Below are 25850 nucleotides of genomic sequence, written 5' to 3' on the forward strand. Positions count from 1 at the left end.
TTTTGATGTAAAACCAAATACACAAAACCATTTTTACATTCATCGTGATTTTCTGTCGAAAGAAAATATGTTCTAAATGTTGGTATTATTTTCTGATTTCAGTACATTATTGTGAGAAACTGAAAGATATCAAGCATGGCTACAGTTTTCATGTTGAGGGAGCCATAAAAGATGAAGTACCAAACACAAATATTTCTTGTAAAAACACGCCTAAAGATTCCTGCCATTATCAGTGTGATGTTGGTTACAGACTAGATTCTAATCCAGTGTTAATATGTGAACCCAATGGAACTTGGTTCGGTACCGTTCCAAAATGTAGAGGTAGGTGCAGATATTTGTTACTCTTACTCTTTTTACTCTTTTATTTGTTTCAGTATTTGACTGTGGCCATGCTGGAGCACCGCCTTTAGTCGAGCAAATCGACCCCAGGACTTATTCTTTTGTAAGCCTGTACTTATTCTATCAGTCTCTTTTGCCAATCTGCTAAGTTACGGGGAAGTAAACACACCAATATCGGTTGTCAAGCGATGTTGGGAAGACAAACACAGACACACAAGCACACACATACACACATACATACATATATATATATATATATATATATATATATATATATGTATATATATATATACATATACAATGGGCTTCTTTCAGTTTCCGTCTACCAAATCCACTCACAAGGCTTTGGTCGGCCCGAGGCTATAGTAGAAGACACTTGCCCAAGGTGCCATGCAGTGGGACTGAACCCGGAACCATGTGGTTGGTAAGCAAGCTACTTACCACACAGCTACTCCTGTGCCTATTGTCTGCTTACAACTCTGAATTGTCATTCTATCTCTTATATGATCTGACTTTGATGGATTTTCATGGTGTGTGTAACTGTATATGTGTGTAGATACAGATATAGCCATGTTGTTAAGGAGATTGCTCTTTAAGCTTGCAGTTCTTGGGTTGATCCCATTGCATGACACTTTGGGTAAGTGTATTATGCAAATCTATTGTAACCTTGTGAATGAAATTTGGTGGAAATTTAGTTGGCAGAAAGCCAATTTTGTCATTATTTAAAGTCTGTTTTTCTTGCTGGCAATAAGAAATTAAATAACTGACAAGGGAACAAGAAATTATGTAATGAAGTTCAATAGCTTAAAACTGTTTCTTATTTCTTTATTGCCCACAAGGGGCTAAACACAGAGGGGACAAACAAGGACAGACAAAGCAATTAAGTCGATTACATGGACCCCAGTGTGTAACTGCTACTTAATTTATTGACCCCAAAAGGATGAAAGGCAAAGTTGACCTCAGCGGAATTTGAACTCAGAACGTAATGGCAGACGAAATACCTATTTCTTTACTACCCACAAGGGGCTAAACATAGAGGGGACAAACAAGGACAGACAAAGCGATTAAGTCAATTACATCGACCTCCAGTGTGTAACTGGTATTTAATTTATCGACCCTCAAAACGATGAAAGGCAAAGTTGACCTCGGCAGAATTTGAACTCAGAACATAACGGCAGACGATATACCGCTAAGCATTTTGCCCAGCTTGCTAACCTTTCTGCCAGCTTGCTACCTTAATAGCTTAAAACTGTTTCTGCAACAAGATGCAATGTACTCATAGCTGAGTGCTTGCATATTTACTTTATAGCTCCATTGGCACCATACTGGGCAACTACCAAGTGATAACAGGAACACACATTAACAAGGAGCTTGCAACTCTGTATCTGCAGGGGCAAGTTAGTACAAGTCAGTGGCTTCTTTTACTGGATCAGTGGTCTTGTTAAGATATTTTGGGTCTAGTTTGGGCCAGATCTGTAGATAAACAAGAATTGGGACATGTTTGTGAATATGGGAACCCATGTCACTCTATAATGGACCAAAAGGATGATATGTTTGAAAGTTTGAGCAAAGGCAAAAAATGCATACATTGCCTCTATTATTTATTACTGACTCTACCTTTCTGTATTTTTCATCTGACCAGATGAGAATGTCAGCTCTTTTGTTTCTTGCGAAAATGGATGTCATCTATTGATCAGAAGGATCATCTGATGCCTGCATTCTGTTGCCCAGAAGGCTCAGCATGCTATGGCCGATAGTGAAAAGGTATACACTGAGGCCATGTATCTACAGGCATTCTTGTGAGGTGGGCAAATTGATAGGGTCTCTGTTTGCCAGACATATCTGTCCATAAATTAGAAGATGGTCAAAGACCAATATTTGATGCTGATTATCAGGAATATGTTTATGCAATGTAATTGGTGATACAGTGATCCTTGCATTCTGCTTCTGTGGAGTATTAATGGTGTTCAAGGTTAAAGAACACTCTTACTAGACACATACTTTGTAATAACACTAATAGCAGTTTAATTACAAATGGACATCTTCAGAAATCTGAAGTTTTGTATATTTGATTGGTTGTCCTTGATAGCACTGATAATATTGTCGTTGCTGTTGTTGTTGATTCACTTCAGGCCATCCCAGCTGGAGTTACCTTACAATCAAAGGCATTCTATTTGTGAATCCCACCTATTTGTATATCAATGGTTAACTACATTCCCCACTGTGTCCTTTACTATGTAAGATGGTAGGAAGGTGATGGTGAGTTGGAGAATCATTAGACTATTGGAGAAAATGGTGGAGGCATGTGGCTTAGTGGTTAGGGTGTCAACATCATGATCGTAAGATTGTGGTTTCGATTCCTGGAATGGGCGAAATGTTGTGTTCTTGAGCAAAACACTTCATTTCACGTTGCTCCACTCCACTCAGCTGGCAAAAATGAGTAACACTGCGATGGACTGGCATCCTGTCCAGCTGGGGAACACATATGCCATTGAAATCAGGAAACCAGGCCCATGAGCTTGGCTAGGCTTTAAAAGGATGTATTTATTTATTTTTTTTTATTGGAGAAAATGTCTGGTAGAATTTGTTCTTGATCTTTATGACCTAAGTTCAAATCATATGGGGGCTAACTTTGCCTTTCAACTTTCTGGGGTTAATAGAAAAACATATCAGTCAAGTACTGGGATTGATGTAATCGTCTCTCCCCTTCTTTGAAGTTCTGGTCCAGTGCCTCAGTAAGAAATTTTTAAGATAATAAGATGTGAATTGAGGGGAATGTGGCTGTTAATTCTGGCAGGTTAGGCAACTATGTAAAGGCAGTTTCCATGGCTTGTATTACTGACTATTTTATCAGAAAGTATGTGTGTGTTCCAGATAATTTGTTGCAAAAACTGTAGTTGTTGTCACACCTCTAAAAATAAATATTGTTTATCAAGACTAACACTTAAATCAATATAGCAAAACAACAAATATATCGATTTAATAAAAATGTGAATCAACTATTTTAATATTTTTTCTTATATGGTTTCAATCATTTCATAACTTTTATTTCACATAAATTTATTTTCTTTATTTCTCATAGTTGTTGATTGTAAAACATTGACTGAAATTGGTGAAGATGTTGAAAATGGAAACATCGAATATCCTAACAAGACCACTACATATGGCTCGTATGTAAGGGTAAACTGCCGATCTGGTTGGCAGGCATTTGGAGACAAAGTACGAAAGTGTAACAGCCATGGAGTATGGTCTGGCACTCGTACCTGGTGTGTTGGTAAGTTATGTTTCTGACCAGTTTCATTTCTTCATCAACAGCTTTAATTTTTTGTTGCATGCCAATAGTAAATATACACATTTGTTCAGTTTCAGTTATTTTTATTTGTCAACTGGTTAACCATTTAATCAATTGGCTAATTGCATGAACAATGCCTTGTGAATAATATAAATACTAACCGACTCTGTGCTGTCAAAAATGATGGCTAATTGAAGTATTTTACATATAAATATGGATGGAAGATCAAATTAATACACTTGTCAATGTTATCTAGTGGCTGTCTTTGGAGAAGTGACAGCAATCATTATTTGTTACTTAACCCTTTTGTTACCAACCCGGCTGAAACCGGCTCTGAGTATAAATGTCTTGTTTTCATAAGTTTTAGATTAAAATCTTCCACCACACCTTAGTCACAATTTATGTTCCTAACACTAGCTTAATGATAACTAAGTTATTTTACTAAATTCTTTGTTATATTTAAAGTAATTGAAAGAAACACAGAACATCTTAAAATGAATACAGTAACAAAAGGATTAAAGAACGCTGATTCACACATACAACCATTCACATACTTCCCTTGTACACATACACACATACAGACATATACTCACACAGAAATGAAACCCTAATTTATTGTTTGATTAATCATTTAGTCAATCAATCAAACATTGACCTGCTCTCTCTGCTCCATGTCTGCTTCAGGTCTCAAGAATTTTTCAAACATATCATTGATTTTCCTTATCTTTTTATCACCTTGCAATGGTTTGGATCAAACAGAACAGTAGACTATCTCTATGTATTCTAATTCCATGACATTTCATGTGTTATGTTTATGACTTCTTGTAAACAGTTTTATTTCACTTTCCCTAAATTTGGGAAGAATTCATACAAAATTCCCCCTCCCGAACCAAGGCAAACTTGTAGCTGCCTTCACGTCCAGACTTCTGTTAGTTCTACGTCATCAAAGTCATCATTTCAATGTTTGATTTTCCATAGATTTCACAATGAAATATATATTTTTTGAAACTATATAATGTGTAAAGGCATGTGGCCTAGTGGTTAGGCAGTTTCACTCACAATCATAAGACTGAGGTTCCAATTCTTGGGTTGAGCAATGTGCTGTGTTCTTGAGAAAAAATACTTCATTTCATATTGCTCCTGCTCACTCAACTGTAAATGCATTCCATCAGTAGTTGAGAAGTTAACTCTGTGACAGACTGGTGTCCCATTCAGCCTTATGAGTTCTTAGAACACAAGACAGACTCTAACTTAATAATGAAATTATCAATTTTATTCCTACTACAGGTCTGACTGATCATGATAATAATATTGATTCTTCATGTAAATATTGTACTGTAACAATATTTTCTAATAAATGTCATTAACTTCTTAAATTTCATTTGAATTGTTTGTATACTTTTTCAGAAGCAAAATGTAAGCCTTTATCTTCTATTGATGAAGGTTCGCTTAGACCTCATGACTGTTCCAAAAGAAATAGCAATCCAGGTGCAATATGCAGATATACATGTAAAAAAGGGTACAAATTAATTGGACCTTCTCAGAGGAAATGTGGTAATCATGGAGAATGGAATGTCACCAAAGAAACTAAATGCGTTGGTAAGATTGTCTTGTAATAATTTCTCTTTTGCAAAAATTTATATATATAAAGCTAAAGTTGTCTGTGTGTGACAGGTTTGGCAGCCTTCAACTAACACTATCTCCTCCGACACCCTGCGGCACAAGTTGACCAAAATTGAGAGTATGATAGAAGAAGGCTTGCTCTTCCTTCTGTAGAAGATAAAATTCAAATCGGACCATGTTAACACCAAAAATTATTTACATCAAAAAGGTGCTTTTTTTCTATGAAAATCCCTATTTTTTTAATGATTTTTTGACTGCTGTGTCGCCATTTTTCAGTGTATTTCAACCAGAAAAATGTTCACTTAAAGAGAATAACAAGCTACATAATGCAAAATTTTTACTTTTCAAAAATTCCAATTCTAAAGGGTAAAAACAAACCCGAGCAACGCCGGGCGATACTGCTAGTTGTTAATAAGACTCAAGTATGGCTGAGTGGATATATGGTTTTGTGGATATAGAATTCACTTTGTTATCTTATGGCCTTGAGTTCTATCCCATTGCATGTCACCTTGGAAAAGTGTCTTCTCCAGTAGCAGCCCTTGTGTGACCAATGCCTTGTGAATAATATAAATACTAGCTGACACTGCTGTCAAAAATGAAGGCTAACTGGAGTATTTTGCATATAAATATGAATGGTAAATCAAATTAATACACTTGTCTTTTAAGATGTGACATCGATCATCGTTTGTCACTGAAAGAATGCTGATTCACACATACAAACATTCACATACTTCCCTTGTACACATACACACATACAGACATATACTCATACAGAGATGAAACGCTGTTTGATTCTTCTTTTCAGAGTTGACTGTTCACCATCCCACTTCCATTGCACACATGCACACACACACACACAAACATTCACATATCTTCCTTTTACATACACACACATATATTCACACAGAGTCGAAACATTTCCACAACCAATTTGCCATGATCCCTTCTTTCTTTATTCATCTATTACCCCTTCCTTTCTCATTTATATGTTGTGATGGAGAAAAACACAAGAGTATTATTATAGTAGATCTTTATTTTTTTTACATATTTCATTCTTTGGACTGTGGCCATGCTGGGGCATTGCCTTGAAAGGGTTTAGTTGAACAAATCAACACCAATACTTATATTTTTGACTTTGAAACTTATTCCAGCAGTTTCTTTCACTAAATTGTTAAGCTACAGGAACATAAGGGAACCAATCCCAGTTGTCAAGAGGTGTTGGGGGACAAACACACACACATACACACACACACAATATATATATATATATGTAATGTTGGCAAATGAAATAAGTATAAAAATGTGCATTGTCCGTTTAATTAAAAAATTCTATATGTGGCTGAAGATTGCTTGACATTTTAAAACTGATGGAATACTTACAGTGTTTAATAAAATGAAGTAGCATGAAACGATTGTACTACACTACCTTGGATATCCTTGTTACTTATTTTGAGTATATATATATATATTCACATACAACAGGTTTCTTTGAGTTTCCATCTACCTAATTCACTGACAATATATATTTTACTATTTCGCTTAGGCATAGTGATATTAATGTCTCCCTGGTCCATCCTTAATGGAAAAGAGCTCAGAATAATCTGTGAACTATTTCTTGGTGTGTTTTTCAACTATCTTAGCCACCTCTGTGCTATTGGTTCATTTGAATATTGCTGGTGAAGAATATACTATAAACTATTAAATATATAATGACTGCTGCCAGATGTGAGAAGGCCACTTCACAAACAAGTGACACTATTAATGTTTTGGTTTTATGAAAAAGTTATGTAAAGGTTAATAGATCAAGCAATTTTCTCTGTTTACTATTACTAAACTGTTTTTTTTTTACGTTGTCCTAATTAAGTTGCATTGAAATTGCCAACATGATCTCAATAAGATCCACTGCTTTTTAGATGCAAGCATGGCTGTGTAGTTCAGAAGCTTACTTTGCAACCATGGTGGTTTCAGGTTCAATCCCACTGCATGGCACCTTGGCCAAGTGTCTACTACTATATCCTCAAACTGCCCAATACTTTGTGAGGCAATCTGGTAGACAGAAACCATGTGAAAGCCCATGTGAAAGTGTGTATGTGTGTGTGCATGTGTGTGCATGAATGTGTGTGCATGTGCGTGTGTATGTGTGTGAATATGTGTACACGTATGTGTGTGTGTGTCTTTGTGTTTGTGTTTGTCCCCACCACCTCTTGACAACTGGTATTGGTTTGCTTATGTCCCATTAACTTAGCTGTTTGGCAAAATAGACCAATAAAATAAGTTCCAAACTTTAAAAAAATATATACTGGGGTCGATTTGTTCAACTAAACCCTTCAAAGTGGTGCCTCAACATGGCTGCAGTCCAATGACTGAAACAAGTAAAAGATAAAAAATATAAGAGATAACAACTTAGCCCTATTTGGAGATGTTAGAGTTTAAAAAGTCACGAATCCTTCTGCTTCTTCCTCTAAAGAGAGAAAATAGGGAGCAAAGAAATTAATTAATATCTTTTGCATGAAATAATGATATTTCTCTTGTTTATTTCTTCAGATGTCGAACCTCCAAAATTTAAATGCCCAGCAGACATGACTGTACCTGCAATAAACCAGGGTTATGCTATTGTCCATATAAATACTGAAAACCTTGAAATGAGTGACAATTCTGAATATGTAAGATTAACACACAGTGGCCTTACTGAAAACCCTGCACGATTTAAACTGGGCTTCCACCAAATTGAATTCGTTGCCATAGACAGAGCTGGAAATAAGGTCTCCTGTATACAGCGTATAAATGTTCTACGTAAGTCTTATGAATCTATCAAACTTTTGCATACTAATACCTTTTTGTAAAAATATGAAATATTTTCTGGACATTTCTACATCTTCTTGCTATTGACTTATACAAGAATTTAAGCTGATAATGGGTGGTAGTGTTACATTTGAGGGGCTGCTAAGAGTGTGTTAGGGTGTTATTAAGGTGGCATTGTTGCAGCATTAGGGGTGGTGGTGATATCATAGAAGCTAATCTATGATTCTTATTTCTTTATTGCCCACAAGGGGCTAAACATAGAGGGGACAAACAAGGACAGACAAAGGAATTAAGTCGATTATATTGAGCCCATGCGTAACTGGTACTTAATTTATCGACCCCAAAAGGATGAAAGGCAAAGTCGACCTTGGCGGAATTTAAACTCAGAATGTAATGGCTGACGAAATACGGCTAAGCATTTCACCCGGCGTGCTAACGTTTCTGCCAGCTCGCCGCCTTACAGTGCAATAATGATTCTGTCAGCTTGCTGCCCTTTAAAACATAATATTGGTTTTAAATTTTGGCACAAGGCCAGCAACTTTGGGGGGAAGGGGTAAGTTGATTACATTAACCCCAGTATTCAGCTGGTACTTTATTGACCCTGAAAAGATGATAAGTAATGTCAAATTCATCAGAATTTTAACCTTTGAAATATAATAATTAAATACGAGACAAAATACTATCTTTAAACATGTATCTTTAAATAAAATAGCCATGTATCTTAGAACAATTCCATCAAAGTTTAGGACGTTTTACTTTTATTATCAATAATGTTTCTTTTAAGCCTTCTTTTCCTTCATCTTACATTAAGTTTTTTAAACAAACCCTGACATTTAATTTGCATTTATTTTCAGGATTATGTTGTTGAATAAACGGAGAAAATGTTGCCATTCAGCAGTTTTATTTTTTTAATATTAGAACAATTCAGCTTCACTAGCAGAGAAAAAAATAAATGTAGTGAGGAAAGAGATGATCTTGATAAGAACTGACTGACTGTATGAGAAAAAAACAAACTGTGAAAGTTTCTCAAGCAGAAGTCTGCCTTGCACTGTAGCAGGCTTAGAATGAAATACCACAACAGCCTTCTTTAATACTAGTTGGGTTACTATATTTCACTGAGATTGTATCAATTCACAAACAGTTTAAAGAAAATAACTTTATTTTATCAAAATAACTGACACATTTAACTGGTAGAAAGTAAATGGCTTTAGCTTCAGTTGATTTATATGTAACTTTATTTTTGCTATCATCTCAGCTGAGAGATAACTAAATAATTATAGATTGTATCTACTAATGTTGCAATAGTTATCAGAGATAAAGTGTTGATATCATTGTTATTGCTATTGTTGGGTAATAGTGTTGTGCTGATAGTTTTATTTTGTGGAGTCTACTTTTGTTGAAATTTTGTTACATAAAGACAGCAATATCAAATAGGAGCAACCCCAAATGTTCTGAACTACGACTGTGTAAGTTTAGGTCAAACTTCAGCTCTTGTTCACTGCTTTAACTTTGGTTAGTCCCATTTTATGAAAGAACAGTCTATCTGAAGATTTTCAGCTTGAATCACGTTGTCCCAGTTTTAAAGTTGGTACAGAGTTCATTGACAAAGGCTTGGCTTCTATGTTGATGAGGTGGAGTAGATGGGGTGAAGAATGAAAAACTCCATTGAATACGTAGTTGATTTTAGTATCAAACTGGATTAGAAGAGAAACTCAACAGTGAAATGCTTTCAGTTAATGGACAATCCTAAAAATGAGGCATTAAAAATGATCTAATCACAAAAGCACAGAAACAAAGAGGAATATTGTTTTTAAAATCTTGTTAGATAATTTGTTGTTAATTCCACTAATGTACTTGAGTTTGTCTCCAAGAACTTGATTGTGTCTACTGAAACGAACAGATTTATAGTTTTGAGTCAGTCTGGTGAACAGAAGTTTCTTCATTGCTAGATGCTACTATTAAGTATTGTTATTGAAACTACAGCAGAATTTAAACTCAGGATATTACTCTCTTTACACTTTTACTCTTTTACTTGTTTCAGTCATTTGACTGTGGCCATGCTGCAGCATCGCCTTTAGTTGAGCAAATTGACCCCAGGACTTATTCTTTGTAAGCCTAGTACTTATTCTATCGGTCTGTTTTGCCGAACTGCTAAATTATGGGGACGGTTGACAAGCGACGTTGGGGGGGGGAGACAAACACACATACACTTACATATATATGACAGGCTTCTTTCAGCTTCTGTCTACCAAATCCACTCACAAGGCTTTGGTCGGTCCGAGGCTATAGTAGAAGACACTTGCCCAAGGTGCCACGCAGTGGGACTGAACTCGGAACCATGTGGTTGATAAGCAAGCTACTTACCAGACAGCCACTCCTATGCCTATGTTAAGTAATAAACTTGATCAATTTTAGGAAACACCACAGTATATGAATACTTAACTGTTTTGTTACTATTTTTATATTAGTACATTACTTTGTTTTAGTCAATTTTGAAGACAATGAAGAATTTATTAAAATGAATTTGTCATTATTAAGCTGGTGTTTGGAGTAATTAGTTAATAAGAAATTTTGAGGGAAAGTTTTAATTTAGATCACTTTAAAACAAGGAATTTGTACCATGGGACCAGAGGTGGTGTCAGACGAATTAGTATTATTATGGTTGACTATAATAGTCAACAAACAGTCATGTCAATTGGGTAGGAAGTAGACTGTTGAAATTCCAGCACCACACCATTTTCAAGCATTCTCTTTATGGCAAATTCACTTAATTCGTTAAACCCTAAAATACTCTGACATATTTCACCCTTCTTATTGTTTTAAGATATATAGGAGTTAGAGCTAAATGATTAACTTAGAGATCCACCATGACAGTCACTTAATTGTAATCAAGGCACCAAGAGGTCTCATGACAGTTGGCTCAGCATGCAATCCTTTCTTGTGATATTCTAATCACAGTTCCATAGTACTGGAGCTGTGACCACTCAATGCAGAAAAGTAGTAGTTTGACCTGGAGAGACTCCCTAGCCTTTGAACAATGCACCCTGTTGAGTAATGTTATTCCAGAAATCTTTTGAAGGAACCCTATTTCAGCTGCTTACATTTGCAAGCGTGGAGGTGCAATGGCCCAGTGGCTACGGCAGTGGACTCGCAGTTGTAGGAACGTGGTTTCGATTCCCAGACTGAGCGTTGTGATTGTTTATTGAGCGAAAATACCTAAAACTCCACGAGGCTCCAGCAGGAGGTGGTGGCGATCCCTTTTGTACTCTTTCGCCACAACTTTCTCTCGCTCTTTCTTCTGTTGGCCTGCTCGCTTAGCCAGTGGGGTGGCGTCATTTGAAGGCTAAAACAATGCGAACCGCATTGTGACCAGCGATGTGTAGCAACATCTGATAGCCTGGTCGGTCACGGTGATCACGGTGATATTTGCAAGCATACTCTTTTGATCATTATCAATCATCCATGATCATAGGCGAGGCTAGGAATGGAAACTAAACAGAATGGAAACTAAATAGGTGTAGGAGTGGCTGTGTGGTAAGTAGCTTGCTTACAAACCACATGGTTCCGGGTTCAGTCCCACTGCGTGGCACCTTGGGCAAGTGTCTTTTTTCTATAGCATAGGGCCGACCAAAGCCTTGTGAGTGGATTTGGTAGACAGAAACTGAAAGAAGCCCGTCGTATATATATGTATATATATATATATGTGTGTGTTTGTGTGTCTGTGTTTGTCCCCCCAATAACATCGCTTGACAACCGATGCTGGTGTAGTTACATCCCCATAACTTAGCGGTTCGACAAAAGAGACTGATAGAATAAGTACTTGGCTTACAAAGAATAAGTCCTGGGGGTCAATTTGCTCGACTAAAGGCGGTGCTCCAGCATGGTTGCAGTCAAATGACTGAAACGAGCAAAAGTGTAAAAGAGTAAAGAGAAGAAAGCAAACTCATGTAAGAAAAAAAAAAAAAAAAAAGTACAAACAACTGCCATTTCAGTATCCTCTTCTCTCCAAATTAAATGAATTTCTTGTATTTTATTTATTTGCAGAAGAAACAATCACGATGAAGTTTTGTCCTTCAAATATAAACATTACCATTGCATCTGAATTCCAAGTTGCAGTCACTTGGCCGGAACCAGTGTTTCTAGACAAGGATGATAGACCTGTTGAATACTACTGTTCCCATCCGAACGGGTCAAAGTTTATCGTTGGTCACTACAATAATATCTGTGCTCCTGTAAAAGATTATGGCCAGAATGTTAAATGTATATTTTCGATCACTTTAGGAAGTAAGTACTTTATCTAAATGATCGGTTTTATTTTGTAGAATATAATCATCATCATCATCATTACCATCATCATCATCGTCGTCATCATCATCATCATCGTCATCATCAACAACATCATCATCATCAACGTCATCATCACCATTGCCATCATCATCATCCTCATTGCCATCATCATCATCATCATTGCCATCATCATCATCATCATTGCCATCATCATCATCATCATTGACATCATCATCATCTTCATTGCTATCATCATCATCATCATCATCATTAACCATGTTGTTTTTTCATGTCATCATTGTTGTTGTCATCATCATTGTCATTATCATTTTATACTGGCTCTCCATGTTGGCATGAGTTGGATGGGTTGTCAAAGTTTGAGTGAGTTCCTGTTTAGTCACAACCCTCCTAGACATGATCGGAAGACAATGCCTTCCTTATATATTTCATTTCACACAGTTTCTATGGTTGGATACCTTTTCTTAGACCAACTACTTTACAGAATGTCCTGAGTGCATATTTTTATAACACCATCACTTGAGAAATTGTCATATCCTTATCAAGACAAGACTAAAAGGTCCTGCTAACCCTGTGATATCTCTGTTCTTCCATCAAGCACTTTACAGAGTGTACTAGATGCATTTATCATGTCACCAGCACTGAAGAGATTGTTATGTCAACAGCAAGACAAAGTTAAGAGGTCCTCATGACCCAATGATATCTCTACACAGTTATTAAACAATTTGCAGAGTGTATTGGGTGCATTTCATTGTGGAAAGTACCAGTAAAAGTAAAGTTGCTCTTGTACCTTGCAAAAAACAAGGGGACTTTCACTGGTCTATGTTGTGTCTTTTTGTCCAGGTCAAGTGGGTAGAAGAGAGGATGAATGCATAAGATGAAGTAAGGAAGTGGGGAGAGAGAAAGGAAAGAGTGATAGTGATCAGGGTGAGGATGTGAAGAGAGAGAAAAATACATTATGACAGAGGTTGGGGTGACATGCATGAAGCAGTGCTACAGGAGTGATAGAGGGGTGGGGAAAGTAAAAGTAAGATGTAATGAGAAAGAGAGAGAGAAAGAGAGGGATACAACACACTTCTAAGTTACATTTTTGACTTTTTTCTAGGAAAAAGCTGTGAGAAACCAGATCCACCCAAAAATGGTGCCCTAACCTGTACAAGCCAAAATAAACTGTATCTACAAGTATGTTTGGTACATTGTAGTGACAATTATGATTTTGTCGAGTTACCTGAGGAACAATATCTATGTCTTCTCAATGGTAATTGGTCTACGGAATTATGGCCAGACTGTTCATGTAAGTTGGTGCTATTTTGTTTTTAAATCTCTCTATTTTCCCACTTTTCGTTTTTATACTTTGTCATTTCTCTTTCTTTCTCTCTCTCTCTCTCTCTCTCTCTCTCTCTTTCTCTCCTATTTTTCTCTCACATCCTTTTTTTAGGACTTGCTCTCATTTTCCTGTACAATTTATCTTATGGACATAAGCATTTGCATTTATATGTAAGTCTCACTGGTTGGACACCCTGAGTTGAAGCATTTTCATTGCTTGTAACTGGATACTGAACACAGTGAAATATTCTGAGGCTCAGGTGGAAATTTTAAAATGCTATTTCTTGCATACCAGTAACAAAAAAAAACAGACCTCTTCTGATGTAGTTGGTGAAATAATAAGGCGGCGAGCTGGCAGAAACGTTAGCACGCCGGGCAAAATGCGTAGCCGTATTTCGTCTGCCGTTACGTTCTGAGTTCAAATTCCGCCAAGGTAGACTTTGCCTTTCATCCTTTTGGGGTCGATAAATTAAGTACCAGATACGCACTGGGGTCGATGTAATCGACTTTATACCTTTGTCTGTCCTTGTTTGTCCCATCTATGTTTAGCCCCTTGTGGGTAATAAAGAAATAAATAATAATTATGTAGCTAATGGTTTATAAATGCAAATTTGAGATAGAATAGAGTTCAGTGTGGAATATAACATCTTAAGATAAACCAATCAAAGTTATGATTATATATTTGTAAGAAAGTTCATAGTTGCTTCCATTTTTAACAAAATTATTTGGGTAATATGTCATAACAATGTACATAGATTTTTCTTGTTTTACAAAACCAGTGGAATGATATGTAATAGAGTCTGATATGTTTAGGCATGTAATTGACCATCAGTAAAGAAAAAATCAGATAATGTAAATGCATTTAAACTGGCAGAAATTATTCTTTTGAGGCTAGGCCAAGTCTAGTCAGCTGCTAAGGGAGATTGAACCAATGTTGAAATCTATTAGGTATAGCACAAAAACTGCTCAGCATTAGTTTCTAATTGACTAAAATTTCTGATTGGCTAAAATAATACAGGGTGACAATGAGGAAACCAAAATGCATATGGGTTCTATTTAGTTAGCTAAAAATAACACAATGACTATTTGCCTTTGATTGGCTAAAGTAATATATGTGAGATCATCATCATCATCATCATCATCGTCATTTAACATCCGCTTTCCATGTTGGCATGGGTTGGACGGTTTGACTGAGGGCTGGCAAGCCAGGAGGCTGCACCAGGCTCGAATCTAATTTGGCAAGGTTTCTACAACTGGATACTCTTCCTAACACCAACCACTCTAAGAGTGTAGTGAGTACTTTTATCTGCCACCAGCATGGGAGCCAGTCAAATGGTGCTTTTATGTGCCACCAGCATGGGAGCCAGTCCAGCGGCACTGGCATTGACCATGCTTGAATGGTGCTTTTTACATGCTACCGACACTGGTGCCAGTTTGGCAGTACTGGCATCAGCCACGACAGTGATTTTACTTGACTCAATAGGTTTTCTCAAGCACAGTACAATACCCGATGGCTGAAGGGAACTCTTAAATGGGCCAGTTATGCAACACTGGCATAGGCCATAGCTATGGTCTTGCTTAGCTTGCTGGGTTGTCTCAAGCACAGCATATCTCAAAAGGTCTCAGTCACTTGTCATTGCCTCAGTGAGGCCCAACGTTCAAAGGTAGTGCTTCACCACCTCATCCCAGGTCTTCCTGGGTCTACCTCTTCCTCAAGTTCCTTCCACAGTTAGAGATCGGCACTTCTTTACACAGCTGCCCTCATCCATACACAACTCATGACCATATCAGCACAGTCGTCTTTCTTGCCCACCACACCTGATGCTTCTTATGTCCAACTTCCCTCTCAGCATGCTTATACTCTACCATGTATGGACACTGACATTACACATCCAGTGGAGCATATTGGCTTCATTTCTTTCAAACCTAGGCATATTCTCAGTAGTGTCACAGCCCATGTTTCACTGCCATGTAGCATGGGTGTTTGCACACATGCATCATACAGTCTACCTTTCACTCTGAACGAGAGGCCTTTGTTACCAGAAGAGGTAGGATCTCTTTGAACTTTGTCTAGGCTATTCTTATTCTAGCAACTACACTCTCAGAGCTTTCACCTCCACTGCTGACTGTCAGATAATTTCTGAAACCATATCACCTCTAACATCTGGTCACTTAACTTCCTAGACTGCAACCTCCTTGATTATTGCGTGTGGGGCAAAGTTGAGTGAGAGACCAACAAAACTCCTTGTAACAACAAAAATCTAATACTATGGAGAGCATCCAGCAAATAGCTAACTCCATCCACCAGAGTATTAAGGTCACAATAGACTACCCTACTAAACACCCTAACCATAGACTACCAGTACTAGACACAGAACTCTGGCTAGAAACTGTGAATAATAAAACCCAAATCCTTCATTCATACTATGCCAAACCTATGACCTCCAAATACTTGATCCACCAGAACTCAGCCATCGCAAACAATGCCAAATTCAATATTTTGATGGCAGACCCCATCAGAATAATGCGAAATGTGTCCTGCATGTGCGAGCCAACAGAATTAAAGAGACACATACAACATTTCGTTTACCGCATGCAGTTCTCAGGTTACAGCCATAAAGAAAGGATCAGAGTATACAAAGGAGCCATGAAGAAATTTGATACTATCTTATGTAATGATAGGAATGGGATTTGCCCACTCTACAGGAGCAAGTCATGGAACACTATGAAAAAGACAAAGAAGAAAATAGGGAAGGCCAACTCTTGGTATAATAGCCACAAATACCAGAGTGTCATGTTCGTTGACACCACCCCTAGAGGTGAACTGGCAGACCCTAGACAAACTTAAGCTAAGGATTAAGGTTGTTGAAAAGCCAGGCAACCCTATCAAATCCATAATCGGTAGAACCTACCCTTTTATTAGAACCCCCTGTACGGATAGGTACTGTACTGTGTGTCGATTTAGCCCACAAACAAACTGTAAAGCCAGAAATGTAGTCTATAGTATAAGATGTATAGAGGGACGATGCAGTAACAAGACAATGACATATGTAGGGGAAACGGCACGAAGCATAGGAGAACAAATAAATGACATTGGAGAGAACTTAAGGAAGGAAAGAGCTCATCAATTCTATACCAACACGCCGAGCAGGAACACGAGGGCTCAATCAACAACATAGAAGTTAAAATCTTGTCCACACATAGAACAGACGCAACAATCAGATAAATTATGGAAGCTACATATATAATAGAAGATAAACCTAGACTGAATAGGAAAATGGAATGGAACACTAGCACACACCACAACATATGACAGAAGAGGATCCCCATAAACTGGTTACAATATAAACAAAACTGAACACATAATAAAATAAAATACACAGATAAATAAACAAATGGAAGTAAATAGCTATATACATTTAAAAAAAATTTTTTTTTTATTTTATCAAAAAAATTTTTTTTTAAGTAAAAATTTTTTTATTATTATTATTATTATTATTACTAGTATTGTTGTTATACATACATATATACAAGCATACGTAATAATAATAATAATGATAATAATAATGATAATAATAATAATAATAGGTGGATGTAAACACATGAACAAAATAAGAATAAACAAAAACAAAAACAAAGACAAATTACACGAACATATATAAACAGAAGATACAAATATTACAGGCATTTCCCCTGCCCACTAACTAAATGTAGACGCACAGAGATATATACGCATGCGCAAATGAAGACACATACAATAGAAATACAAAATGGCTGACGGTTAGTAACGAGAGACACACAAATAAGAAAGAAGAAAGTAAAGGACCACTGATGCGGTCACAGGAGTGTGACAAAAGAACTCTGGCCGAAATAAGATTAAGATTAATGTAAAAAATAAATAACACTGAAGCAAAATAACACCAAATATATAGTGCGTGTGTTTTTATTGGCTAAACTGGCAAAATGACCATTCTGAAATACAACAGTATCTGTTTCAACACACGATTTCACATAAAAAAATCTTGCACAACAAATATATAAACGTATATATATAGATATATCTTTTATCTTTCATCTTTTACTTTCTTCAGTTATCAAACTATGGCCATGCCAGAGCACTGCCTTGAAGAATTTTTTTTTAGTCCAATGAATTGAACCTAATACTTTTTTTTAAAGCTTGGTATTTATTCTATTGATCTCTTTGCCAAACTGCTAAGTTACGGGGACGTAAACACACCAACACCGGTGGTGGGGAGAAACACGGACACCTGTACATGTGCGCGCACACACACACACACATACACACACACACACACATACACACACACACACACAACTTCTTTCAGTTTCCATCTACCAAATCTGCTCACAAGGCTTTGGTTGTCCCAAGGCTATAGCAGAAGACACTTGCCCAAGGTGCCATGTAGTGGGATTGAACCCAGAACCATGTTGTTAGGACACAAGTTTCTTGCTACATGGTCATACCTGCAACTAGATAGCTAGCTAGATAGATAGATATTGGGTTGTCCGGAATGTTCGTGCCGATTTTGAAAGGAAAGAAAAAAGTCAATAAATACTTGCCATTACATTTTTAATCAACTAAATATGAACCATTTTCTTGCACAATGCATCTCCATCTTTCCTTTAACTTGAAAATACCCTCTTCCCAGAATTGAGGTGGTTCCATGGCAAAGAATTCATCAAGGTATCTTTTTATGTCATCCAAGGAATTGAAATTTTTACCATTAAGACTATTCTACAGAGACCTGAATAAGCGGAAATCAGAAGGAGCAATATCTGGTGAATATGGAGTGGGGGGGGGGGAGTAACACATCCCAGCCGAGCTGCAGCAATTTTTGTCTGGTTCCCAAAGCATCAAATGCTGAAAATGAACTTTCTTATCTTCCATTTTAAAGGGTTACAGAATTAACACAGGTTATAGGAACATAAACCTTCTTCCACGAAAAGATAGCTTAAACTGTGCTCTAAATGGAATTGTAATCAAATCCTATTTTATGAACTCAACCATGTTCTAAAATAAGTCGAAAAGTAAGCTACTATAAATCAGCACAAACTTGCTGGACAACCCAATAGATAGATAGATAGATATAACAGACAGACAGTTTTATTTTTAAATTTACATGTATCATTTTACTTTTACAGATTTAATATTTTAGCAAAGAAAGAAAGTAATTGTGCTTTCACTAATTCATAAGCTTTGTAGTGATGTTGTTATTATACTGAATAATCCTTTCTGCTATAGGCACAAGGCCTGAAATTTGGTGGGTGGGTGAGGCAGTTGATTAGGTCAACCCCTGTACACAACTGGTACTTAATTCATCAACCCCGAAAGGATGCAAGGCAAGGTTGACTTTGGTGGAATTTGAACTCAGAAAGTAATGACAGATGAAATACCTATTTCTTTACTACCCACAATGGGCTAAACACAGAGAGGACAAACAAGGACAGACAAACGGACTAAGTCGATTATATCGACCCCAGTGCATAACTGGTACTTATTTCATTGACCCCGAAAGGATGAAAGGCAAAGCTGACCTCGGCGGAATTTGAACTCAGAACATAGCGGCAAATGAAATACGGCTACGCATTTTGCCTGGCGTGCTAACATTTCTGCCGGCTCACTGGCTTAGTATCCTGAATAATAACACAGTCGCTGGTATAATCAGAATTTCTTTAGCAATTTCTCATGAATATTGTAATCACGCCTTCTATAATCTTCTCAGATGTAATATTTATTGTTACAGGATCAGTTCATAGTTTTCCTGTTGCTAAAAGTTTCCAAGTATTTTCAAGTGTTGTTAGGTGACTACACATGTGTGCGCGCACACACATACACCCACACACACACACACTGACAGACACATGCACACACTGACAAACAGATGCACAAGCTCACAGACATATACACAAACATAGACACACACACATGATCAAGCACATGACGCACACACACATATACATACACTGACAAGGCACACGTACACACTGACAGGCACACACTCATACATGTACACTGACAGACACAGAGACAAACATAGACACTCATACACACTTGCACAAGCACACACACACATGTGCACACATATGGATGAACACACACATATGCGCACACACACACTGACAGACACACACACACACACTGACAGACACACACACACACACTGATAGACACACGCGTACACTGACAAATACACGTACTCACAGATATATACACAGACAAACGTAGACATACACACATGCTCAAACACATAGTGCACACACACATACACATACACTGACAAACACACACATACACACTGACAGGCACATACACACACACACACATGCACACTGACAGACATACAGAGACCAACATAGACACTCATACACACTTGCACAAGCACATACACACACACGCACGCACGCACACACACACACACACAAGAGTTCCTCTACAGTGTTTATTTCTCCTTATGTTGGTCAACCGAAGGTTAGGATGGAAGAAAGGGCAGTGTAGTGGGTTTGAACCCAGAATCATATTTGTTGTGAAGTAACCTTCTATAGTAATCCCTCACCATATCGTGGTTCACCTATTGCAGTTCACCTATCATGGTTCACCTATTGCAGTTCACCTATCATTGGTTCACCTAACACGGCTTATTATTTAAGCTTATGTCGATTCATCCATAGTGTTGTTTTGCATTTATAATAAAATAAATATATACAAATTAGGTGTAGGCGTGGCTGTGCGGTAAGTAGCTTGCTTACCAACCACATGGTTCTGGGTTCAGTCCCACTGTGTGGCACCTTGGGCAAGTGTCTTCTACTATAGCCTCGGGCTGACCAAAGCCTTGTGAGTGGATTTGGTAGACGGAAACTGAAAGAAGCTAATTGTATATATGTATATATATATATATATATATATATATATATATATATATATTATATATATATATATATATATATATATATATATATGTATGTGTGTGTATATGTTTGTTTGTCTGTGTTTGTCCTCCCAGCATCATTTGACAACCGATGGTGGTGTGTTTATGTCCCCATAACTTAGCGGTTCGGCAAAAGAGACCGATAGAATAATTACTAGGCTTACAAAGAAATAGGTCCTGGGGTTGATTTGCTCAACTAGAGGTGGTGCTCCAGCATGGCCACAGTCAAATGACTGAAGCAAGTAAAAGAGTAAAATTTTTAAAATAATTAAAAAATATACAGTACAGTGCTGTTTCTACTTTGTAGATTTTCACCTATCGTGGGGGATTACTGTATATCAAACAAGGTTGATTCCATCTATAACATCTTTTGATATAAGATTATCTTTCAACTTTGTTATATTTTTCATATAACAGCAGTTTTGTTAATTCTGATAATTGTCAGTTTTCATACAGCTTTATTTTGTATACTTGCCTTAGTCATTGACTGTGATTATGCTGTAGCACTACCTCTACTAAAGGTTTAGCTGAAGAAATTGGCCCCAAGGCTTACTTTTTTAAGCCTGGTACTTATTCTATTTGTCGCTTTTGCTGAACTGCTAAGTCACAGGAAATTAAATGAACCAATACCCATTGTCAAGAGGTGGTGGGTGACAAACACAAGCACAAACACACATGCACATGTACACACACATATATATAACAAGCTTCCACACAGTTTCCATCTACCAAATTTACTCACAAGGCATTGATCAGTCTGACCAAGATCTTATGAAATTACTGGTTAGTTACCTATACAAAGAATGTTGAACATTACAGTTAATACTCAACTGCAAGGTAACTATATAAACCGTGGTTTATATATATTTATTATAAGAAAATAGAGAGATAATTAATAAATTATTAGTTATTAATTAAAAAATTGCTAAGCATCCCTTACAGCTGTTTCAATTCAAAACCTTCAGAAAATTAATTAATAAAATTAAAATTATTTGAAAGTCAAATCTTGTCAGAGCTAGTTTAAGAAATACAAAATAGGTGTTCAGTTCCTGCATGTTGAGTAAACGGCTGCAAATCGTTAACTCAACATGCAAGAATTGAACACCTATTTTATATATCTTACAAGATTCAACTTTCAAATAATTTTAATTTTATTAATCAATTTTCTGAAGGTCTTGAATTGAAACAGCTGTAAGGGATGCTTGTCGATTTTTTAAAATTAATAAATAATAATTTATTAATTACCTCTCTATTTTCTTATCTCATTATATATATATCTCTTATTATAAAAGGCAGATTTTATCTGCCTCCCTTTGGGAGTTATAGAAATCTACAATATAGGATTTCTTCAATTACAATTTACCTAGCATTTTTGAGAGTACAATGCATCGCGTCATGCCAGGTCCAGTTTTAAAAATTTAAACTCCAATTAAGCAAAATTTACAGAAAACTCACATTCTGGTGTGTGTGTCAAATGCTTTTCTTAGTCTGGTTTACACCACACGCAAACGCACACACACAGTGGGCAACGAATAAAATGAAAGTAAATAGCGACAGAGTGATTTGAGGAAGACTAAAGTGAAAGTATTCTGCCTATGACGCTGATAGATACATGAGTAAAATGTTCTTGGAAGCTAAGAGCTAAGAGTGAGTGAAAATGTTCTTGGAAGAGAGTAATTAGTAATAAAGTAAACATACACTCATACATACATACATACATACATACATACATACATACATACATACACACACACACATACACACACACATACATACACACACACATACATACATACACACATACATACATATACATACATACATACATACATACATATACATACATACATACACACACACACATACACACACACACAGTATTGAAGCTTGAGAACAATCAGATACATTTGCAACACATCTGTTGAAAATATTATTGTTCACACACATACATATACATATATACATACATACACACACACACACACACACACCACACACACACACACACACACACACATGATCCAGCATGGCCACAACCTCAAGGCTGAAACATATAAAAGAATAACAGAATATAAATGTGTGCAATGTACAAGAAATATTAATGCAGTATATGGGGATTGGACAATAAGCGTAAGGCAGTGTCAATGGTGGTTCCAGAAATCCCGAGCCATAAACTACAGCCTAGAAGACGAGCCTCATCCTGAAAGATCTGTAGAACTCGACAAGGACATCCTGAAAACCCTGGTGGAACAAAATATCATCGTAACTGTTGAGGAACTAGCAGAGAAGCTTGGATTTTGTCATTCAACCATTCATTGACACCTGTGTGCTATCGGAAAAGTCAGCAAATTGGGTCAATGGGTTCCTCACGAACTTTCCGAGTCTAATTGCATGCAGAGAGTGAATGTATGCTTTTCTTTGCTGTCATATCTCACCACTACTGCGCTATGTATATCTATATATATAAAACTGTAGTTGTGTGAGTGTCTGTCCCCTTCGATTTAGATTCCTAACTACTCCCACATTTTGCGGTACAGTTTAACCAAATTCGGGTAGCTTATAGTCGTGATTCATATCGAGCCCGTCTGAATATTAGCGCGTGTCTACGATGAGTCTACGATTTTAAAAATAATTTAACATCATTTTTTATTCCATTTTAATGCATAATTTTTCGTGTGTCGATGGCGGCGGAGTTGGCGTCCACGCTCACACCTGCACCTGTGGGGAAGGGAGTGTAAGGAAATCAACGTCGTAATGCGTTGTCAAGGAGACCAGTGTTCTTTTAGAACAACGACTTCATGGCTTGAAGACACCAAAACAGAAATGGCTAAGAAAGCGTCTACATGAGTCTACGATTAAAAAAAAAATTTACCATCGTTTTTTTTCCATTTTAATGCATTTTTTCGCTATTATATAAGGGAAGTAACTCTCTAAAAATGTCTACGATGAGTCAACGATTTAAAAAAAAAATTTACCATCATATTTTTTCCATTTTTAATGCATTTTTTGCTATTTTTTGGCTATAACTCTCTAAAAATGCTTATATAGTTATTTCCCTTACAAACCCGAGCAACGCCGGGCGATACTGCTAGTATATATATATATACACACACACATACATATATATATACACACACACATATATATATATATACACACATATATATATACACATACATATATATACATATTATCATCATCATCGTTTAATGTCCGTTTTCCGTGCTAGCACGGGTTGGACGGTTCGACCGGGGTCTGGGAAGCCAGGGGCTGCACCAGGCTCCAGTCTGATCTGGCAGTGTTTCTACAGCTGGATGCCCTTCCTAACGCCAACCACTCCGTGGGCGTAGTGGGTGCTTTTTACGTGCCAGGGGAGTCTGGCAGCGGCCACGATCAGTTGGTGCTTTTAACGTGCCACCGGCAGATGTATATATAATAAAAATAATCCTTGGATGGAATTTATAATCATTTAATGCATCACTACATGCGTTTCCATATATCATGTGTCTCTTAAGATCACAGTCTGTATTCTTGGGATGATTACAGTGTAGTCTGTAGTATCTGTGGGCATTAGGTTGATCATCTTCATGGATCCATACTGATTCTGTTTAAGAATTGCATTGAAGTTACATACATGTCTGTTGAATATTCAACTACTTATGTGTTCAGAGGAAAATAATTCAGTTGATGGAACAAATGAATCCACTTTGTCACATACACACAACTTAGCAAAAGAAAATGGAAGAATAAGTACCAGGCTTTAAAAAAATATACTGGGTTTGATCCATTCAACTAAAAATTCTTCAAAGCAGTGCCCTAGCATGGCCACAGTCTAATGATTGAACAAGTGAAAGTAAAAAGGGAAAAGGAATGTTTATGAGGTTCTTGTCTATTTAGTTTCTCCTTATTCAATCACACTAAGCCAAGTAGGACTTCCTTGACTGCCACACAGAATGTTGCTGCTAGTAAACAACAAGGGTCCTGGAAAGAGGGAAAAAAGGTGTGGGATCCCTACCAGAATGGAAACTGTAAAAATAGCAGCAGCTAAGGTTTAAGAAGCTCGTATCAAGGCCATTGGTAAATTGTAAAGAGCATACCATTTCCTGCCAGACTGTATTTAAAATGTCTCTTAACAAATATCAAAGCTTGTTCCTTGAAGTATTTGGTTTAAACATTGAGAAACATTCTATATCTCATAGGAACTGTTCACAGTCTCTTCAACAGAAAGGGAGTGGAAATAACTTGCAGAGATTAGCTTCAGACATATGATTAATTATAAATGATGTTAATAGAGCAACATTATGATAAGGAGTTGTCAGTATTTAGCTTTCATTTTTTGGAAATATACTACGAGACATTACACAGATGTTTTGACATTACACAGATGTTTCTGTAATCATAAAAGAAACTTGAATTAAAGGAGAGGTTTGTTTTTAATGGTAGAAAGAGAGAAGATATATTTTATATAATCACTAATGGGACTGGTTTCAGTTATTGTAGTGGTGGAGACTCACTTTAGAGGGAAATGAAGTAAGAAGAAATTACAATTGAGCCTTTTTAATATTCATTTTTGATGCCTCCTCTTCACCCTCCTCCTCCTCCCCCTCCTCCTCATCCGCCTCTTCCGCCTCTTCCCCCTCCCCACACCACCCCTCCTACAAGTAGATGTAGCAAAAGCATTTGTCATCATTATCATCATTGTCATTCTTATTGTCATCATCATTGCTGTCATCACCATCATCAACATCATTATCATCATCGCTGTCATCATCGTTGTTATTATCATCATCATCATTGTCATCCTTCTAATCATAATCCTCATTAAAGTCTGTTTTCCATGTTGGCATGGGTCAGACAGTTTTCCAGGATCCTGTGAATTACGGGGCTACGTTGCACTATAATGTCAGCTTTGGCATGAATTTCATGGCTAGATGTCCTTCCTAATGCCAACCACTTTACAGTGTGTACTGGGTGCACTTTTCATGCCTTTGGCAATTGTGAGATCACCAGGTAACTTTTCAAGAAAGAAAAGAGAAAATCAAAAAACCCTCCCAGCAAAGTGGGAGAGAGAGTATTTGAGAGGAGGAGGCTGCTTTATACCCAGAGTCAAGAAGGGAAAGTATACTAGTGGGGCCAAGTGCAGGTGTCTAGTTATAGATGACATACATGGTTACCTGGGGCAACAGTACTGCAGTATGACAATATCATATGAAAAC

The 25850-nt window shown here is 37.0% G+C and overlaps 1 protein-coding gene across 3 annotated transcripts in view; it reads left to right on the plus strand.

Moving 5' to 3' along the window:
- LOC115214963 (sushi, von Willebrand factor type A, EGF and pentraxin domain-containing protein 1) overlaps window positions 1-25850 on the plus strand; it is a 226501-nt gene that overhangs the window by 118417 nt on the left and 82234 nt on the right. For all 3 annotated transcript variants that reach the window (XR_003881945.2, XM_036504662.1, XM_029784063.2), the window contains exons 5-10: window positions 103-321; window positions 3422-3613; window positions 5039-5230; window positions 7799-8047; window positions 12101-12340; window positions 13467-13655. Coding sequence is in view for 2 of the 3 variants with exons in the window: in XM_036504662.1 (XP_036360555.1) it covers window positions 103-321; window positions 3422-3613; window positions 5039-5230; window positions 7799-8047; window positions 12101-12340; window positions 13467-13655 (1281 nt within the window). In the remaining variant the exon portion in view is untranslated. The remainder of the gene's footprint in view (window positions 1-102; window positions 322-3421; window positions 3614-5038; window positions 5231-7798; window positions 8048-12100; window positions 12341-13466; window positions 13656-25850) is intronic.

This window comes from Octopus sinensis, linkage group LG1 (genome assembly GCF_006345805.1).
Source record: "Octopus sinensis linkage group LG1, ASM634580v1, whole genome shotgun sequence".
Taxonomy (NCBI): Eukaryota; Metazoa; Mollusca; class Cephalopoda; order Octopoda; family Octopodidae; genus Octopus; species Octopus sinensis.